This window comes from Spermophilus citellus (assembly GCF_964194105.1).
Source record: "Spermophilus citellus genome assembly, chromosome: 4".
Classification (NCBI taxonomy): Eukaryota; Metazoa; Chordata; class Mammalia; order Rodentia; family Sciuridae; genus Spermophilus; species Spermophilus citellus.
In genome coordinates this window covers 29,593,475-29,615,721 of record NC_138185.1, presented here as the reverse complement: position 1 = coordinate 29,615,721, position 22,247 = coordinate 29,593,475, and the positions used below count along the sequence as shown (strand labels likewise).

General features: G+C 38.5%; 1 protein-coding gene across 2 annotated transcripts in view; it reads right to left on the bottom strand.

The window, feature by feature from the left end:
• Positions 1-22,247, bottom strand: part of ATRN (attractin) — a 144,180-nt gene that overhangs the window by 43,629 nt on the left and 78,304 nt on the right. For both annotated transcript variants that reach the window (XM_081289210.1, XM_081289209.1), the window contains exons 12-19: positions 19,047-19,267; positions 16,983-17,104; positions 15,929-16,067; positions 14,208-14,398; positions 10,413-10,632; positions 9,091-9,276; positions 8,290-8,523; positions 3,914-4,051 (exon numbers count right to left, since the gene is read on the bottom strand). In XM_081289210.1, coding sequence (XP_081145336.1) covers positions 3,914-4,051; positions 8,290-8,523; positions 9,091-9,276; positions 10,413-10,632; positions 14,208-14,398; positions 15,929-16,067; positions 16,983-17,104; positions 19,047-19,267 — 1,451 coding nt within the window. The remainder of the gene's footprint in view (positions 1-3,913; positions 4,052-8,289; positions 8,524-9,090; positions 9,277-10,412; positions 10,633-14,207; positions 14,399-15,928; positions 16,068-16,982; positions 17,105-19,046; positions 19,268-22,247) is intronic.

Genomic DNA, 22,247 nt, shown 5'->3' with positions numbered 1-22,247 from the left:
CCCTTCATCACTCATCAACCTTATCTTGCCTTTTCCTTTGCTTTTACAGAAAACAATCTTCCCATGTCCCTCCTACAGCCATCTCAGCACACCTCTGCCTAACTTTACCCAACAGTTAATTATGAGCTGTGACACATTTTATACTCCACTGAAATAAATGCAAAAGTCTCTGTTCCCAACAATTTTTCCCTTTACACCCTGATTTTCTGTAAATAAAGTAAAGAAATACTTTTTTTTTTTGGGGGGGGGGTACTGGGGATTAAACCCAGGGGCACTCAACCACTGAGCCATATCCCCAACCCTTTTTTGTATTTTATTTAGAAATAAGGTCTCACTGAGTTGTTTAGGACCTCGTTAAGTTGCTCATGCTGGCTCTGAACTCATAATCCACCTGCCTCAGCCTCTCAAGCTACTGGAATTATAGGCATGTGCCACCATGCCTGGCTAAAGGTGCACTTTAAAAATAAATACAGCCAAGTTCAAAGCCAGCCTCAGCAACTTAAATGAAACCCTAAGCAACTCAGGGAGACCTTGTCTCTAAATAAAAACATAAAATAGGGCTGGGGATGTGGCTCAGTGGTTGAGTGCCCCCGAGTTCAATCCCCATTACCAAATAAATAAATAAATCCCAAGAAGGGGGGGGGGAGAAAATCTGCAAAACAGAACAGTACAGAGTTTACTAGAATACATGGTAGAGCAGAAATTAAGTGTCAACTCTTGCTCTGCTGAGTGTGTAGGGCAGTGTGTTAGTGAAAAGCAGAGGCCTAATGTCTGTTTTCCTGAGTTTGAATCCACTGTCCTCCACTTAGCCCTTCTGGAATTCTAGGCATGCTACTTAGCCTTTCTGAGTCTTCTTCCTTGTCTATATGATGAGGCTAATAATAGCACCTATCTAAAAGGGTTGCTGTGAGATCTTGGGCAGGCTATGTGACATCAGGGATGACAAAGGTCCCTTGTCTCCAAAAAACTGTCAGTACAAAGCTTTGTACACATTTACCCCTCAGAAGTGTTATGTTTTAATTACTATTAAATGGATAAAGTGTATGCCACCTGAAACATGACCTCAATACATCATAGCTACTATCCTTAGCTAAGGACTACACCATTATAAGAGGAAATACACTGAAGACTTGGTATCATTCAGTATTTTTAAAACTATACTTGTATTGTATCTAGAAAATAAAGCAATCTCTAAGTTCTAGAAAAGTATACTAAAGCCCTATAGATGTCACAGAGGAAAATTTGATTTTTCTAGATAACAGTTGCAGATATGGGGATGTTTGCTTGGAGATACAACCAAGTCAGTAGTTAAGGTCAGCACTACTGAATGAGGTTCCAGCTTATCCACATCTGTGAGATCTTGGGCAGGCTATGTAACCTTGGAGATGATAAAGATCCCTTTGTCTCCAAAGGCTGTCAGCACAAAGCTTTGTACACATTTACTCCTCAGAAATGTTATGTTTTGATTACTATCAAATAGACTAAGTGTATTCACCCATAAATGTTTTTACCGAACACTTTTAATCTGCACAAGACACTTTATTTAAGAGTAAAAGGGGGGCTGGGGTGTAGCTCAGTGGTACATCACATGCCTAACATGCTGAGACACTGGGTTTGATCCTCAACACCACATCACAGCCACATCAATGTTCATAGCAGCACAATTCACAATAGCTAAACTGTGGAGCCAACCTAAATGTCCTTCAGCGGATGAATGGATAAAAAAAATGTGGCATTTATACACAATAGAATATTACTCAGCACTAAAAAAGAATAAGATCATGGCATTTTCAGGGAAATGGATAGCATTAGAGAAGATGATGCTAAGTGAAGTTAGCCAATCCCAAAAAACTAAATGCCGAATGTTTTCTCTGATATAAGGGAGGTGACTCAAAGTGGGATAAGGAGGGAGAGCAGGGGAGGAAGATTACCTTTAGATAGGGAATAAGGGTGGGAGGGAAAGGGAGGGAGGGAGAAGGGGAATAGCAAGGATGGTGGAAGGAAACGGCCATCATTATACAAAATACATGTATGAAGATGTGAATTCGGTGTCAACATACCTTAGATACAAATAAATTTATACCAATAAATTGTGGTATAAAGGTGTATTAAGAATTGTAATGCAAAAAAAATCAATAAGAGAGTTCACGTATAATGGCATAATTTGGCGTGAACATACTTTATATAACTCTGTATATCAAGTTGTGCTGTAAATGGATAATTATTATTATAATTATTATTGCACTATTGTCATGTACAAAAGAAATAAATAAAAAATAAATAAATAAAGATATTGTGTCCATCTACAACTAAAAAAAAAATATTTTTAAAAAAAGAGTAAAAGGAAATGACATTAGAATGGATATAGTAATTTCTCACATTACTGAGTATTAACTATGTGCCATGTACTGCTCTGATGGCTTTAATCTCAACACCACACTAAACTGCTGTTTTACAGATGAGAAAATTAAACTCCAGGGAGTTGAAGGGACAGACAAAATAGCTAGACTGCCACTCTATCTTGGCTGGCCTGGGATGAGATTCTGAAGTGTCATAAAAAGAAGCCTGGAGGGGCTGGGGATGTGGCTCAAGCGGTAGCGCGCCCGCCTGGAATGCGTGCGGCCCGGGTTCAATCCTCAGCACCACATACAAACAAAGATGTTGTGTCCGCCATTAACTAATAAATAAATAAATATTAAAAAAAAAAAAAAGAAGCCTGGAGGTGGAATATGAGGAGAAAGTAGAGTTGTCCTTTCTTATTTATTTTTCCCATTCAGAACTTGAGGATTCTTTCAACTAGAAGACTACTCTAATAGCCAGATACAATGGTGCACGTCTGTAATTCCATCAACTCAGGAGGCAGAAGCCAAAAAACTGCAATATTAAGGCCAGTCTGGGCAATTCAGTGAGACCCTGTCTCAAAAACTAAAAAAGTCTGGAGTTGTCATTCAAAGATAAGGCACCCCTGGGTTCAACCTCCAAAATCAGATGGCAAGGGGAAGAGGATAGACTCGTAATAATTTTCAGCTGGAAACTAGAACAAATCCAAAATCAGTTCACTGATTATACCTTTCCCTTTAAAAAACAATTTAGATTACCACTTGTATGCTTCATCTACCATGAATGAGGAAACATGGGACTACTGAAATCTTTAAAATACACTAGAAGGGCTGAGTGCAGCTCCTGGTTTAAAACCTGTGTGAGGTTTTTCAGGCCTAACCAGAGGCTTGACCTAGTGGCCTCAGGGGACAGCTGCCCTCCTCTCAGCAAACTCAGGGCACAGCCAAGTATTTCAGTCTCTGCAGGAGGTGCAGTCAAGGACTTGGGCCCCCAGCCAGTCACTCCTCACGTGCACCTTCATTCCCACAGGTCTTCCTCCAAAGCCTCCGGCACAGGTTGGCTTCAGGGCCTCTGCTGAGGCCTATTTAAGGGGGCTGGGGTGGGGGGGTCTGAAAATACTTTCTTCACTCTGACTCAGTGCCCAGGACTTCCCCACTCCCAGTCCTTACTCCCTCCCTCCCCATAGCCTCAGGGTCTACAATATTGCTGGGAAGGTGCCCTCCATGGGGAGCCGCTGACCACCAGCGCTGAGCCTCCGACTCTCCATTGCTGCACTGTTCCAACAGGGAAAATGGAAATGGGGAAGTCAGCATTTCTCTGGTTTGGGCCCCTTGCTTATCCCAGTGTGGTTAAGGGTTTAACTCTTTCACTGTTGAGCTGCTGCTTCACCAGGCTACTCTCACATCCAACAGTTCACCTTTCTCTTCCAACTCAGCTGAGCTCCTGACAATATGACTTAAAAAGAAATGCAGCATCCAAAGCCAAGTGGCTTTTCTCCTCCTAGGTACTCAAGTCAGAGAAGTCCTGTGTTCCACCTGACTTGCACTCAGCAAGTCCGACCCACACTACTTACGCTGGCATTTGCCTCCATTGGTAGGATCACCATAGAAGCCAGATATGCAGGTCTCGCAGTGCTTGCCCGTGGTCAGGTTCTCACACTTCTCACAGATGCTCTGGTTGATGCACTTGCTGTGGCCATTGCACTGGCAAGCTGAAAGGAAAAGGATTTTAGGAGCCTCTATCATGGCAGAACTGGGTGCAGGGAGTTCCATGAAATTTATCTGCATCTGTAAGTTCCCAATGCCTCTAAAACTCAAATCATCAAACTAGCTGGGCATGGGGTATTTGCCTATAATACCAGCTATTGGGAAGGCTGAGACAGAAAGATCTCCTGAGCTCAGGAGCTTGAGGCCAGCCTGCGCAACACAGCAAAACTTGTCTCAAAACAAAACAAATAACAACAAAACAGAAAAAAATCATCAAAACTTACCCACCAGAAACTAATTTGAGAAATAAGACCAAACTGTCAAAACCAAGTTATTGCAGAAAAATGAGATATTAAGGCCCTCAATCTGTAATTTTCTTATATATTATGTCATTATCTGGTTTTGGTAGCAAGTTACACACTGGCTTTGTAGGATGAATTTGGAAGAGTTCTTTCCCTTTTCATTTTATGAATTAGTTTGAGAAATATTTGTATTAATTCTTCTTTAAAAGTCTGGTAAAATTCAACTGTGAATCATCTTGTCCTTGGCTTTTTGTTGTTGTTGGGAGATTATTACTGCTTCAATCTCATTGCTTGTTATGTCTCTATTTATGATATTTACATATTTTGGTGCAATTTTGGTAGGTAATATGTATCTACAAATTTGTCCATTTCTTCCAGATTTTTCAGTTTATTGGCGTATAGTTTTTTAAATAGTCCCTAATAATCCTCTGAATTTCAGTGGTATGTGTTATGACATCCCCTTTTTTGTCGCTTTTTTTAGTTTGGGTCTTCTCTTTCTTTTGGTTAGTTTGGCTAAGGGTTTCTGAATTTGTTTATTTTTTTCAAAGAACCAACACTTTGTTTCACTGATCTTTTGTGTTATTCTTATATAATTTATTTTATTTCCATTCTGATCCTTATTATTTCTTTCCTTCCATTGAGTTTATATTGTTTGTTCTAATTTCTAAGTCCTTGAGGTGCATCATAAGGATGTTTATTTGAGATCGCTCTGTTTTTCTAATGTGGGACTTTACAACTATAAACTTCTCTCTTATAACTGCTTTTGCATTGTCCCATAGGTTCCATTTTCATTTTACCCTAGGAATTTAAACATTTCCCTTATGATTAATTCAATGACCCGGTTTCCATTCAAAATTATATTGGTTCATATCTATTTATTGTGTAATTTTTGCAGTTTCTCTTGCATTTGATTCATAATTTCATTTCATTATGATCTGATAAGATGTCAGCTATTAATTCATTTTTTAAAATTCATTAACATTTGCTTTACAACATAAAATGTGGCCTATGTTGGAGAAGTTGTGTGTGCCGATTAAAAACAACATGTATTATGCAACTGTTGAATATTCTCCTTCCAGCATTTTTCTATACAATTTTGTAGTTTTGATATTAATATTCAATTTTGAGTTTTTAAACTTAGATCAAAATTATTTTACATTTAATCTACCATGAACAAAACTTGATGATGATTTTTATGAATTATAGCACTTATTTAACCATCCCCTCAAGTTCTAATATTTTGTTTGCTTTCAAATTTTCACTATTAGAAAAATAACCAACTTTACATATAAGCATTTCCAGAGCAGAGATTACTAAGGCTCCTGATGGACATGGCATATAAACCCTGACCTCTCAAAGACTGCTTGAGACAGCTATGCAGGCTGTGCACTGCAGAACATGGGAATGTTCACATAAGGTACAACCTGCACCACTGTAACCACAATTTCTGATTCTTCAGATTTTGGTTCATCAACATGAGGTGGTTTTCTCACATCCTGAAAAATTTCTATATCCTTGCACATGTTCTATTTACTCACCTGTTAGCTACACCATCTATGTAGGTACTTAAGGTGTTTTATATACTACAACTATAAAACTTAAAATATTGTACCACAATTACTTATATGTAGGATATGCATTTTGTTCCCATGAAGATGAGCAAAGGGTAAAGTACAACACATGTATTAAATTACCTAAAAATTATGCATGAAAAAAACCTCTATTCTGGTTCAAGAAGAAAAGATACAGAAAATGCTTCCTTCTTCCTTTTCAAAATACCACTGAATTACATGGGGGAAAAAAGTGAAAAAGAGTGCTAAATCAGCGGAAGTGTGAAATAGAAGAGAAAGGTACTATTAGAAGTACTGAGAGACACTGCTGAAATATTCAGGAATGTCTAGAAATTATAAAGCAGAATGGGCCAATCAGAAAGAAAAGAACTGAGACACATGTATCTTAAGGTAAGAAAAGGAAGGTACTGCCAATCTGACTAGATGAACTTTACTAGTGGACACCTGAAAAACTCAGTGGAGGCTGGAAGCAAAGGAGGCCTCAGCAGACTGGTAGGCAACAGAAATGGTACATGACCTGCCCTGTATGAGTTCCTCAGCTGGCTGAGGTGTGGGTTCAGGGGCAGTAGTGGGAAAGAATAGTTTTGGGTGGAACAGGAGTGAGAAAGAAGGAGAGAAAAATATCAGGGCAATATATCAGCTATCTTTAGGTTGCCAGAACACCAAATGGTAGAGGCACGGGCACAACCATGATTGTGCCAAATGTATCCAGGCACCTGGGTCCACTGCTTCTGAGAGAGGAGCACAAACCATTCAACAACTGTAAGAGCAGACTAGAGCTAAAAAGTCCTGAGGTTGGGCTGGGGTTGTAGCTCAGTGTAGAGCGCTTGCCTCTCAAGCATGCACTGGGTTCAATCCTCAGCACCACATAAAGATAAATAAATAAAAATAAATATATTGTATCCATCTACAACTGGAAAAAATAAAAGTCCTGAGGTTGGGGATAGGGATGTAGCTCAGTGGTAGAGTGCTTGCCTAGCATGCATGAGGCACTGAATCCTCAGCACCACATAAAAACAAATAAATAAAATAAAAGTATTGTGTCCATCTTAAAAAAAAAAAAATGTCCTGAGGTTAGCTGGCTGCTCCCTTAGGAACTCATCCCACACCTTCACAACAGTTCAATAAACACCACTGCTAACCAATACTGATAAATTTACATGGTCAATTACAAATGCAAATCAATCTTAAGGATTCAAAATTTTAAGAAAATGCTCTAACCACATGCAACTGCAGGATAAATACTCAAAAAAAAAAAAAAAAAAAACCCTGAAAGAGGGCTTAATGGAAGAAACAAAAGAGAATAAAAAATACTAATTTTAGTATATTTAAAGAGGCTTAAATAATTGAATCCACAAAAGAAATCAAGCTCTGAAAATACCCTCACAAAATTTAGAGCACTTATAAAAAGTAAAAGGATATGTGAAATAAAATTAGACATGTGAAAACAATCCTCAATAGATTATAAGGAGGATACACAAGGCTAGCAAGTTGGGTATAAGAAAATATTATGACCCATATTTCAACAAATTTGAAAACAGATGAAACTAACAAATTCTTTAAAAATCACAGGTATTAAAACTGACTCAAGAAGAAACAGAAATTCTGAATAGACTTATAACAAGTAAAGAGACCAAATAATTTAAAATCTTAGCACAAAGAAAGGCCCAAGACTGGATGATTTCACTGGTGAATTCTATCAAAATTTAAAGAATTCTTGGCAATTAATTAACTCTTCCAGTAAAAAGAGTTGTTTTTTTCTAAATTTCCAAGATGTGTTTTTATGTAAAAAGAAAATTATAAAGCAGTAAATATAATATCCCTAGTATAATACATAAAAATATAAAAAGTATATTTTATATTAAAATATATAAATGAATATGTCTGGAAGTATCTATATTAAATTCTGAAAAAGTATTTATAAAGACCTGAGTGGGGGCTGGGGTTGTGGCTCATTCGTAGAGTGCTCACCTAGTATGTGTGAGGTACTGGGTTTGATCCTCAGCCACACATAAAAAAATAAATAATAAAAATAAAGGTATTGTGACCATCTACAACTAAAAAAATAAAAAAAAAAAAAACTGAGGAGAGGGGGACTCCAGGTTTTATTTTGTATACAGGTATAATATTTTTATAAAGCACATATTATTTTATAAGAAAAGTTAGTAAAATAACTTACATGAATTTCCTCAATATTTTTGTTAACTGACATTAAAACCATTTTTAAATGAAACTATCTTTTCTCCTAAAATGGTGTCTTACTTATATTTTTCACTTAAAAGAAATTCATATGAATAGTGTAGCTTTCAAGTTTGTATTCTTTATAAACAGGTAATGAATAACTTGATTTTGGATATGCAGGCATCTTACCTGGACAGTGAATGAAAGACCAGTTGTATCTGCTGTCCTCTAGACACATGCTAGAATTCAGAAGGGGCTGTGGATAGGCAGTTCCAGCAGAGGCCTGTGGAGGCATCTTCACTGGTCCTTTGTAGGATCCCTCCATGCATTTCCCTTTCCCAGTGTTGCTGGGATCAGTACACCAGCCACAGCCTGGCTGCTCCAAGCAATGACTGCAGGTGCAATAGCCTGAACAATTTTCAGCTGTTTAAAAACATACATATACACACACACACACACACAAAAAAAAAAAAAAAACCCTCAATCCACAAATATATCCGAATTCATTACATTTAAATAACCTTTTCTTTAACAGACTAACTTTAGTGAGTCCAAATCACCACTCTATAGTGACCATTTAAAGGAGGAGCTCAATAATTTGCCCAACACATAACAGGTGTCACTCCTTCCACTCTCAATCCCAAGATGCTGGAGGCAAAAGGAACTTCAGAAGGTCTTTACTGGAGAGCAATTACTTAATGAATTAGGTGAGTAAAAGGTAGAAACATTACATGGATTGAATAATATGACCTTGGAGTTGGAAAGCTAACTTCTGTATTCTGTGTGCCAGCTTAGATTTACTTGACTACATGTATCACTGTGCAATTCTGTATGCAGGTTCTCATCATGCAGGACTAGATGACTTGAGTAGAAGGTCAAATCCAACTAGTCTGAAAAATGTTCCATGCCATGCCAAATATTGTTACCATGCCAAGAATTGTCACTACATGCCAGGCACTCAAGAGTGCCTGCACTCCCTTTTGCACTCACGGGGGCAGCTGCTCATGGTATACCACTCCATACACTGGCCGAAAGGGAAGGAGGCCACGTAGGCGTTGGAGTCCACACACTGCTTCATGTTGCTGCACCACATGCACTCAGAGCTGCTGCTGGTGCACTCCCCACACGCAGTCCGCAAGGCACACGGCGTCCGGCATTGCTTGGCACTGTGGTTTGCTGGGAATTAAACCCAAGAGGGACATTTAAGACCTCCCATTATGTCAGCTAAGGTCAGATCCATTTCAAATATTGGTTTGTAGCCCAACAGTGTGCCATGAACTCAATTCAGGCACTACATGACACAGTGAAAACATATCATATTGGAGCCATCATGTACCTCTTAGTCAAGGTATTAACACACTCGGGGAGGAAATGGACCTTCTATTCAAAGAGCATTGAGGACAAAGGTGAAAGAACAAGAGAATCTTTCAACAAAAGCAGAGTCTTACATAAGGGGACCCTGAAGGAATTTTACAATCCACCTGAACATGTAAAACCCTATGTTTATGAATTTGAGTGTAAGTAGGATCACAGCATTCATTAAATTCATCAAAGCATTCTGCATTCAAAAAGGCTGAAAAGCTCACCTACAATTTAGAAACCTTGTTTTAAGATAACTTCTACAATGCTATGAATTATCTTCTATACTTCTGCATTCCTCAAATACAGTACCTTCCAAAAACTGAACAGGATTTAACTAAATCACCAACAACTCTACCTATTACTGTTAAGCCCCCATCTGTGTGCTGCAGAGGCTGCCCCTGTATCTGCCACCATGGAGCCTAAACTTAGCCCCCAGAAACATGCATACTGAGAAACTGCTCAAAACATTTGATGGTTCAGTACCCAGCCACAGCTCTTACATGGTTCTAACTGCCTTCTGTCTCCTGTCACAGACCTCTCCTCATTTTCCTCCCCACTGACACTAGCTTCCTGAATATTGTCTTATGGTGACTTGCTTGCTTTTCTCAAATCTTTGGTTTTTATTTTCCTTTTTTTCCTTCCACAGCATTTTTCTGCCACCAAGATATTTGCCCTTCAAAGCAATTCTAAACACTTTTTGTGCTCAACAAACCAATCAATCTCAATGCTAGTCAGAATATTAGGTTCTTTGTGTAACATTTTATTTTTGGCTTTACTTATGGCTCAACATAGAGCCACAGACTATTTCCTTCTGCTTTTAAAATTCTAGGTATTGCTTGAAATATGCCTGAAATTAGCTCTCCATCTGTTTTCAAGATCATTTTATGCATGTCAATACTTAACCTGCCTCCTTTCTGAAACTTCCTGAAGCCTATCACCAGTGTCCTTACCAGGCCGTTCACAGATGCTGCCATTGAGGGGGTTGATGCAGGTTGCAGCCTTTAATCCCCGAACAGTGGGTTCTGATAAGATTCCGCAGAACCCAGCATCGCTAGGCTCAGATGGCATCCACTGTAGTAAACTATTTGTAAATGGAGACATATCTTCCCAGCACCAGTAGGAGACATTGATCTTCCGAAGGCCAACCCATGGGGTTAAGGTGAGCTTGGACTGTGGGCAAAAGAGACATAATTATGAAAACAATCAATGTTTTGACCAAACAGGATACTTGATAAAACCCACTAAGTTAGGTATATTCACAGGTACAGGAAAGCCTTCCTATACTCTAAACTCGGCCATTGGGATAGATCACCACTTCAATATGGCCATTTTACAAAGAACAAATTTATAGCTTAGAGAAAAGAAATATCAAAATTTTCACAGAGATCCATAACAAAGTAATAACTGAGTACCAAAATTTTTATGCTCTGCATCAAATCCTATAAAGATATGGTTATCCTAAACTGGCTTAAGTGCCATTCACACATGAAGTCATTTCACCAACATTCATAAAATATTGATAATGTATCCATCCTTAGAAAAGGAGCTAAGCCTGTATGGTGCTTTTATTTTATTTTTTAAATTTTGGGGGTCTGGGGTTGTGGGTCAATAACAGAACACTTGCTTAGCATGTGTGAGGCACTGGGTTCAATCCTCAGCACCACATATAAATAAAGAATAAAGGTACATCAACAACTAAAAAATATTTTTTAAAAAATTTTAATTTGTTCTAATTAGTTTACATGACAGCAGAATGCATTTTGACACATTGTACACAAATGGAGCACAACTTCTCATTCCTCTGGGTGTACATGGTGCAGTCACACCAGTAGTATAATTATACACATATGTAATAATGTCTGTCTCATTCTACAGTCCTTCCCATCCCCACCACCCCACCCACTCCCACTCCCACTCCCCTCTGAACAATCCAAAGTTTGTGTGATGTTTTTATAATTGTATACATTGTGAGATGGATGACACTATCAACTAATTGACATCCATTACCTCTCATATTTACCTTTGTATGACCGTATGTACATGTATGTGATGAGAACATGTAAAAACTATGTCCTTAAGAAATATTTAGTATACATTCACCATTATTAACTACTATCACCATAGCATACATTAGATCTCTAGAACATCTTATGTAACTAAACTTCGAACAATTTGATCAGCATGTTCCCATTTCTCACCGCACCTCCCAAGGCCCTGAAAACCACCAGTGTACTCTCTGCTTCCCTGAGTTAGACATTTATAAATTCTACAAATAAGCAAAGTCATGTATTTGTCTTTTTGTGACCAGCTTATTTCATTCAGTATAAGGTCCTCCAGGTCTATCCATGTGGTTGCAAATGACAGTATTTCCTTCTTTTTTAAGGCTGAATCATAATACTCTGTGGAGGAGGGGTGTGGGTGTTTACTGTATTTTTTATTCTATTTCTCCACTTAGCAATGGATTTTATAAAGAATAAGAGCAATGAACACCTTGGATGGTTTTCATCTCCTACTCCCTAAAATTTCCTTGCCATTGCACTTTAAAAAAATGTTTTATAATCAATTTATGTCGTCTAACCCAGAAATGAAAGGTAGTCTTAATTTTGACAGTTGAAAAAAACATGTACAATGTATTTTCATTTTTGAGAAGGAAAAATATGCATGCCTAGTAAAAGACCTGAAATAAATAAATTCTAAGAGTTTTTAGTGGTATTAACAAATGATATTTGTTTTCTTACATTCTTTTATTAGTATTTTCTAATTTTCCTTTAAAAACAAACAAAATTATAACTAATATATTTTACAAGTCTTTTAATAATGTCTTTTTGCTTTCCTGATAAAATGCAGAGCCATTAGCATTGTAGACAAGGTATCTCTGATTTGGCTGTGGGCCCTTCTTGAAGCCCAGCTATAGCATCTTCCTCCCATCCAACCTGCCCCAGCCAAACAAACTAACCCGCAGCTTGCTCAGTGAGCCATTCCCTCAACCTCTACACCTTGTATGAGAGGGTACCAATATACAGGGAGCCCGTCCTTCTTCCCTTTCCACTTCACTCCTTCCCACCTTCAGGATTATCTCCTCTCAGCTCTATCACACAGCCTCTACCCTATCTTGCTTTTTCATACATGGGATCTACAGACTGGGTCACATCTGGAGATGGGGAACACATTACACTTTAGTTGTCTCATCTGTTTGTCTTATCTCAAGAGTGTGGGGTTCTGTTTAATTAAAGCTATCATAGCAGACTAGACCACCCAGAACCTGGTAGGGCTGTAACACCTGAAGAAGAGAGGAAAGGGAACTGAGGTACATCTGTACCCAGCTGGGATGATAGGAACTTTCTACACCAATTGTCTCACACAGAGGTGGACTTAAGAGTCACCAGTAGAGAACCAGCACTATGGGCAAAGTTGTGAGCCTCCCGTTTCTTGAGGGAGTGAATGACCATAGATAGGTAAGGCTGGCTGACAGCCAAGGACAGAATGCTAGGAGAGGCGAACATCTGGGGAAGAGAAGAACAGAACCAACACAGACAATCTCTGATGGAGATTATAAAATTAGAAAAAGCTATCATAACATACCAATATGTTACAAATATCATAACATACCAAATGTGGTCCCTGAGGTAGGCATATTAAGCATGCGCTGCCAATATCTGAGAGTCCACACCATAACAAAGTTTCACTGGAAAAAAAGTACTGAGAGAGAGTAAACACAGGCACCTCTTCCCTCCCTATCTCAGAATGCCCTTTTATGTGATACACAGAGCCAGGACCCAGGCCACATTCCATACTTTATTCACATTAGATAAAGCCAGTTTCACCCAGTGAAGTGGTGCCCTGAGTTCCTCACTGCTTAACAAGAGAATATCACCCCCACACTTCTCCCTACCACAGTCTACCTAGCTGAGAGAGCTTTGTTCTCTGAATATCTGCTTAAGTGAAGGTATAATCACAGGGCCTGCACTTTGGACTAAAAATGGCAAAGTGTGATTGTGGAACAACAACTAAAAGTCATCCAATCATCCAATTGCTTGGATGGACAGGAACAGAACGTGAGCCTTGCTGATCTCAGAAACCCTTCAAAAGAAGATGCCCTCTCTTGTTGGGCTGCCAGGTCTAGAGAGACCCAAACAGATGTATATTTCTTGGTGGTAGTGACAACATGTTCTGAATAATACCTTAAATCTAAAGGAAATAATGTCTAAATATGATGCCTAATTAGCTGTGACCCCTCGCTCCCTACCATAGCAGAAACTATAGAGGTAAAACAAGCAGGGATCATCCAGTGATGTCACCAGAGTATGTGCACAAATACACACATTACTATACATCTCATATATTATTTTACATGTTATAATAAATATGACTAAGAAAATGTATGAAGTATTAAAAAGGTTTCAAGGTTAAAGGCATTTAAGGACAAGACTTCAGCTGGGGTTATAGCTCACTTGGTAGAGCGTTTGCCTAGCATGTGTGAGGCACAGGTTTGATCCTCAGCACCATATAAAAATACATAAATAAATAAAATAAAGGTATTGTGTCTGTCTACAACTAAAAAAAATATTAAAACAAAAAAAAAGGAAGAGATTAACAGTGTAGCGCCATATCTACCACGCCACGCATCCTGGCATTCCTCCTCTTCCCAGCACATCCGTCACCCACAGCCTTCCATGCACCATCTGTGGTCATGCCCTCAGCAGAAAGGTGGGTAAGAGACACTTAGGTTCTGAGGATTCACTCACCATGCTTTGTGATGGCTGCATTATTTGCAGCTGCTTAAGGACAAATTCCACTTTCTTCTGGGTTGTAAGGGAAGCCAAGAAGGCATTGTGGTTCCTACAGTACAGTTTAGCATTGTCATAATTCTCCTTGGCAGTAGTAATTTTCAAACACGAGTTTCCAACCAAATGCCAGCCAACGCCACAGATATTTTCTTTAACAAAGGGGGAGAGAAAAAACAGCTTTAGAAATTACATAAAACTACTGTATTCCTAGTTCAAGTTCCTGAACACCTAAATGATCCTTGAGATTGAATTCTAGGTGCTTCATTAAGAATGTGGCAAGGGCAAGAGACACATTATTCACTTCCAGACACAGAATGAAAGAGATAAGTTTGTCAGTGCTATCTACTGGGTCTCATGAAGTATATTCTGAAGTCAACTCTCCAGTCACTTGGAGGAAAATCCATTTAGTGTAAATGCTAGATTGATGGCAGAGCTTTTAGAAGAATAATTAGAAATAAGGCTAACTCCTATGTGGAGACCAGACAGATGAATATGCACATTAGAAAGGTGGAGTACAGAACTGTAAACATGGAAATGAGTTGGGAATGAATAAATCTAAAGTCTTCAAATGCTGCACTTTTCCTTATTTTCAGGTACAAGTTATACCCAAGCACACAAATCATACCAAAAAATGAGGAGGGTAAGATCTTAGGAAAAGTCCAAAGTCCACACAAGGCAAGTTTTGTAATCAGTTCCTTGTGATTAGGCTGAACCCACATTAAGATTCTGCATAGAAGCTGGGGACACTCCCGGTTCAACAGTGAATGAAATAGCAACACCATCAGAACCAAAGTACCCTGGAGACACCATGAACAATGTTCATTAGCAGAAAAAGCCACTGAGATCATTGGGAGGTACCACAGGAAAGAGATCATTTGAGAGCACACAGACTTGCTCCTTGAAGAATGGAATGGACAAGTTAAAATGAAGACTCTAGGACCCCACCCCAGGCCTATACAAGAATATGCCTTTTGGCAAGATCCCAGGGGTTTTGTTATTCATGAATGTCTGACACTCAGAACAATGAACAAGAAGCCCATTCTGAAAGATGTACTGCATTACTCCAAAGAACATTCAAAAGGGCCCTGGTTCTACTCAAGTGGCCTGCTCATGCCTCAGATGTTGCATAGTGCCACAGAACTCCCCCTTCCTGGACATCCGGTTGGAGCAAATATATCAGGGGTTCAGTCGACTGGCCACCCCAAAGTCATCACCTTAAACCTCAGGATGCCATAAACCAGGTACTCAGGACTGGCAGTCACCTCAGAGTTGCCGCTAACACAGAAATCTGCCTCTCCCTCTGCTCAGAGAAGCCCCTCAAGAGGTGCCAACAACCAAATCCCCATGTTCAGTAACACTCTTCCATACAGTGCGCAGAAGTCTGGCAGCTGAGACTACAGACTTCTAGTCTCAGTTATCACAGCCAGGTGGATGTCAAGGGAAGGAGCAGGTTCACTGACATGAACCCAGAATTATTTCATTCTCCAGAGGAGCAGATAATGTTTGACTTATTTCAAAGAATAGAGGAGTACATACTTACAAATTGGATTTTAGTTAAATAAACAACAAGTAAATGTGACAGATACATAGAATAAGGTCCTCCCCCCAATTAAGTTCAACCCAGGTTGCAAAAGATTAAGGGTTCTGGATCCATACTCCAGGTGCCTAGCAAGGCTTACCAGGCAGAGCAATACACTCCTGATTCCGAGGCTCCCACTGGCAGTTCTGGTCCAGGGCACAACTCCTACAGCTGGTCTTCTTGTTACAGTAGTACATGGGGTTATCCTTGGGACAATTCTCATACCTTGAAATGGAGATCTAGAACACAGTGGACAAAAGCTTTTGTTTTATATCCATAGAGATAACTCATGCTGAAGACCAATAGGACACTAAACACAATACTATCTAACCAAGAAAGCAAATAAATAGAGATAAATAAGATGCTAATGAAGTTGCAGTGCATCGGGAACACTGTAGTAAAATATTCTGTTCATAGACATGCCTTTACCTGGCAAGAAAGCAGTCTACTCTTTTAAACAGCATGCCTCAACCTTCTCAGCAGTAAAATGGAAATATGGAACAGTCTATTTTGTAAACTGACAAAAATAATCTATTTTATAAACTGACAAAAAAAGGTCTTTTACATAAACTTTAAAAGCTTGGTCATCTTAATTTTATTTAATAAGTCCTTATTATAATCTAAATATTCAAAATCATATGTGATTTTGAAGCCCTAGAAAGAGACACTCTGAAGAAATACTTTTTCAGTTAAAAAAAAAAGGGAAATCAAGAACACTGAATTTATGCTGATCCAAGATATAACAAAAGACAAGGAGATTGTGGCAAAGTCTATCATTTGCTCGGTCTACTAGAGAACACTACACACCTGCTTCAAATCCCAACTTTCTCCAACAATCTCACATGGGTGGAGTGAGCTTGCTGTTACAAGCCTCAGACCAAAGATCTAGTACTTAGCCACAACCATGCCCAGGGAAAATTGTCCTCAGGCACTAGTACTACCTCACCACAAACAAGCCCCCTGGCAACTGAGAATGTTGAACCAAATGTATACAGCATCCCTTCCAAAAAGAAAACTTGAACTATAATAAAATCCAAGTCTACATCCCATTTAAAAAAAACTTGGACCACTATTTATGGCCATACACTCAACCTACACCTAAACCCAATTACGATATTTTTATCCCCTGAAATCCTTAACAATTGGACCCTGACCTGGCCTTCTGTGCAGCTGTGGTTCATAGGGACACAATGGTCATTGCACCAGTGGCAGTCATTGGTGTTGGCCGTGCAGCTGTAACAATCCGTGTGCTGGTCACATCTGTCATGGTCAAGGGCTAAGAAGAGAAGAAACACTTGTCAACTGTGACAGCTTCTATTAAGCACAATCTGAGATGGGTTAAAAAAAGAAAATCCTAACAATGGCTGGGAAGTAAAATGAACAGTAAAACTGAAAGTAAAATATATTGTTATGTTCAGGTTAAAAAAGCCCTAGAAAGAGACACTCTGAGAAGAAACAGTACTTTCATTAAAAAAAAAAAAAAAAAGGAAATGAAGAGCAAAGATAAGTTAATTTAACAAGTCTAACATATAATAGAACTGAGTCTTTGAATATTTTTTTTCCCCAAGAAAAAACCAAGTAGCAATAGAATAAACACCAGAAACTGCCCAGGAGCCAAAGAAAGTTACAAAGGAGACCAATCCATTCCTCCCAGTTACAAACACCAAAGCTCATTTTGAGCACAGGCAGCAGGCAGTGCCTGGACCCCAAGGGAAGTGTGAACTGAGTCATGCTGCACTGATTTCCACAATGCAAGCTGCAGAACCCTGGGGTGACTGCATACATGGTGCACTTCCTGTTGACCCCAGAAAAGAGAAGCTGCACCACCATGCTGCCTCATCTGCTGAACCACCTCTTAGACACCGCACATGGTGAAACCCAGAAAGTGTAAATGGAGGGGTATTGGGGTGGTGGCTCAGTGGTAGAGAACTTGCCTAGCATGTGTGAGGCACTGGGTTTGATCCTCAGCACCACATAAAAATTATAAATAAGTAAACAAATAAAGGTGTTGTGTCCATCTACAACTAAAAAAATACTTTTAAAAAAAAGAGTAAATGGGAGGGTCCATGGCCCACCCTCTTAAAGGCCCCAGCAGTATAGCCCTTAGGTTGCTCTTCCTTCTATTGTCATCATCAAAGGATTACGACCACCTCTGCACAGAGTGGAGTGAAACAGGGAGTTAGTTGATACTGCACATGAGATGACAGGAAATGGGCTCATACTGAATCATCTAAGATAATTCAACATTATTTTCCATGTACATTTGCACACTTAATTTGAACTTTTAAAAATTTGATTAAAAATAACTGTTTCACTGATTTTATCCTTTTCAGGAGACAATGACTAATCCCACAGTGTTCTGGTAATTCTGTTCTCCATCAATGAACTTGGTTGCCTGGGTGTTCTTACTAAGGATTTATGTTCCTGCCATCTAAGTTGCTGAGGCTGACTTTGAACTCACGATCCTCTTGCCTCAGCCTCCCAAGCCACTGGGATTACAGGTACACTCTGCACTCAGCTGTTCTGTGCTATGTCAGAGCAAAAGGACAAGAAGCTAAATAGGAAGGGTAAAGAAAATAGCTTAGAAAACATGAGGGGAACTTCTAGAAGTGGGAATCATTGTTCATCCTCAGCAACTCTCTGTCTTGTTCTCACTGCTGTATCCAACTAGAAGAGCTAGAAAACAGTTGTGAGGATGGCAACTCCTCTATCTACAATAGGCTTTTCTAGGTTGGCCTTCCTAATCTCATCCTTAATGTCAGACCTCCAAATCCAATATGGTAACCAGGATGTTAAAAATTCAGTTCCTCAGGCACACTAACCACCTTTCCAGTGTCTGATATTCCCATGTGGCCAAGTAGCTACCAGACTAGAACAGGGCACATATGCAATATTTCCAGTATCAAAACAAGTTCCATTGGATAGCACTGCCTTGGACCAACTGTAGCCAGGTCGTGGAGCCGGTGGACAAAGCGTATGGCATGCCAAGAAGATTTTGTCCCTATCATTCACAGACAGCTTCAAGGAGCCACACAACCTGTTCTCGTCTGTTGTAAAGATATTTACAAACTAATTCTCTAACTCCGAGAAGGGCTTTGCACAAGTTATTACTAAACTAGTATGGATAATAAGGTGAATATAAGAAGTATACATATACTGTTTCTGAATAACTGATCAAATGAGATTTCTAATTAAATTCTAAGAAGAGAATAACATACTTCTTTTGGAAAAACATTCTGATTTTAACTTTTCTGCTTGTTCTTCAGTTGCCAACTCCCAGGAGATGCATTGAGACGACCCTGTGTCCCACACACATCGGACACCAGGTCCTGCTGCCACACAAGCAGCTTCACTCTGATGTGCTTCACATTGTTCCGAGGTGAATACCAGGATGTCACTGAGGAGAAGACTGTTGAAACCACCAAATACATACATAGTGCTAGAGAAAAAAGGGAGATAATGAATTTGCTGAAAAATTATTTACAAATACATGATATACTTTGTAGACAACATTCAGAGAAATCTTATATAACAAAGTCCTCTAAGAAATTACTTCAAGGTCTCTAAAATTATAATTCCCTTCCCTCCCAAATTCCACCCTTTAATCCTGACCTTTGCTCATCAAGAATAGTTCCAAAAATCACCCATGAAATTTGTACATGCAAAAGTGACATCTTGGGCTGGGGTTGTGGCTCAGTGGTAGAGCACTTGCCTCTCAGGCATGAGGCCCTGGGTTCGATCCTCAGCACCACATAAATAAATAAAAATAAAGATATTGTATCCATCTACAACTAAATTTTTTTAAATATTTAAATTAATATTAAATTAGTGGGTAATTAAATTAATCTTAAATTAGTGGGTCTTTTCAGTAAATGGTATCAAGATAACTAAACATATGAAAAAAAGGTTAAACTAAATCCTTTCTCACTCTATGTACTAGAATAAATTCCAAATGGATCAGAGAATCATCCAAAAGAAGAAATCACATAAGTTCTAGAAGAAAGAATAGGCAATCTTTTCCATAACCTAAAAGTAGGAAAAACCTCCATATGACTTAAAAATGCAGAAGGTAGAAAAACAATTTTATATAGAGAGGACTTAAACCATGCATATGTCTTTAAGCATATGAAAAGATGCTCAACTTTAGTCAAAAGAGAAAAACAAATTAATGCTCATAAGCTGGGCATGATGTCACACACCTGTGATCTCAGCAGATCCAGAGAAGGCTGAGGCATAATGGTCATAAGTTCAAGGCCAGCCTGAGTAACTTATCGAGGCCGTAAGAAACTTAGTGAGAGCTTATCTCAAAATCAAAAGAAAAGGGCCGGGGGTGGGGAGGTTGGTAATGTCACTTAGTAGTCAAGCATCTCTTGGTTCAATCCCTGCTACAAAAAAAATAAAATAAACCCCACACTTATGTAACATTTTTCACCTATCACAGTAGCAAAGAAAAAGACCTCAAAACTTGAGCAAAACATGGAAAGATGAAGCTATGGGGCAACAGGCACACTCACACACTGCTGGGTTTATAAAATAGCACAAGCCCACAGACAGGTAATTTAGCAATTTCTAATAAAACTACACATCAACCTTCTGAATCTGAAATCACATTCTAGAAGTCTATCACAAAGATTCAATAGCAAAAATACATGTGAGGTAATTAACTACATCATTAAAAAAATAGGAAAAAGATTCCAACACTCCAAAATCTATTGGGAATGTATTAAACTCTGATGCATCAACATGATGAAATACTACACAGATGTAAAAAGAAATGAGGAAGATTTCTGTATACTGCTATGGCATTATCTCCAACTGTTATGCGGGGAGGAAGCCATGCAGAAAAAAGTATGTACCCCATTTGAATCAAATGTATGATATGTCAAGATCATTGTAATGTTTTGAGCAACTAATAAAAAAATTTTTTAAAAAAAGTATGTAAAGTGTGTAGCAGTTTATATCTATTGAGAGAAGGAAGAGCTCACACACAGAAACAGTTTTTCTTTAACTGGTCTTCTTAAATGACCAACACAATAGTAATAATTAGGACTACGACTTAGATTGTGGTAATTAAAAACATTCATTCCCCTGCCGGTCCACATCAGAACTTTTTAGAGAAAAACCCAATGTGTGTCTGGGTCAGTAAATGTTCACAATGAATGTGGACAATATTTTCAGTATGAGAAAGATTATGTAGTGTCAGAAAGATTCAAGAGCTACCATGAAGGGATGCTCCCTGGCTACAGATAGAAAGTGTTTGAAATTTAATAAGAATAAGAACTATAAAGGACTTGGTACAACACACCAAATATTTTTAAATCCTTAAATTCAATAACACATGCCCATGAACCCACCTGTCATCTTTGGACAATGCTAAGAAATCAGTCTATTACTTTGAAATTTTCAAATAAAGGAAAATAATCAACCTTATGAAGTAATCTTGTTGTAATCCTAAAGTGAATCTGACTGCATTAATTTGCAGGAAGGTCAGGAGAGATACCAACATGTATTTGAAAGCATGGGGATACAACCATCAAAATCTGGACTATAAGAAACTCTACAGGATATACAACACAGTGTCTAGCAAATAAATGGAAACATGACAAGCAAGGAGCCTGTAATTAAGAAAAAGAACATGTTTTAATTTAGTGATTTAAGTTGGATCCTCATTTCAACAAGCTAAATTTTAAAAGAATTATAAGACAATTCAGAACCTTGAATATGAAATGAATGCTGATTATGTTAAAGAACTATTAATTTTTAAGTGTTATAATTTTTAAGTATACTAGTTGTAAGGTTTTTTTGTTTGTTTGTTTTTGGGGTTTTTTTTATTTGTTTGTTTTGTTTTGGTTAGGGTTTTTTTTCTTCTTTTTTTCTGGGAAGGAGTACTGGAGAGTAAAACCCAGATGCTTTACCACTGAGCTATAACCCAAGTCTTTTCTATTACTTATTTTGAAACAGGGTCTAAGTTGCTTAGGGCCTTGCTAAAGCCACTGAGGTTAAACACAAACTTGCAATCCTCCTGTCTCAACCTCCACAGACCCTGGGATTACATGCATGCACCTCCAATCTCAGCAGTACTTAGACGTTTTAAGAGTCTTTAATGAAAAATAGTCAATTCTCATTATTTGCAGATTCTGTATTTGTGAATTTACCTATGTGCTAAAATTTATTTCTAACTCCAAAATCAATACTTTGCAGCAGTTTATGGTCACTTGCAGGCATGTGCATGCAGAATGGTGAAACATTTGAATGGTGAAACATACATATTCCCAGCTCAGCTCAAACAAAGAAGTGCTCTGACTTCTTGTCTCAGCTCTCATACTGTAACAAGTGTACCTTTCATGGTTTTAGTGCCCCCTTCTTGAGTTTTTGTGCTTTACTTTATGCTAGTGATTTCATTGTTTACAACCCCTAGT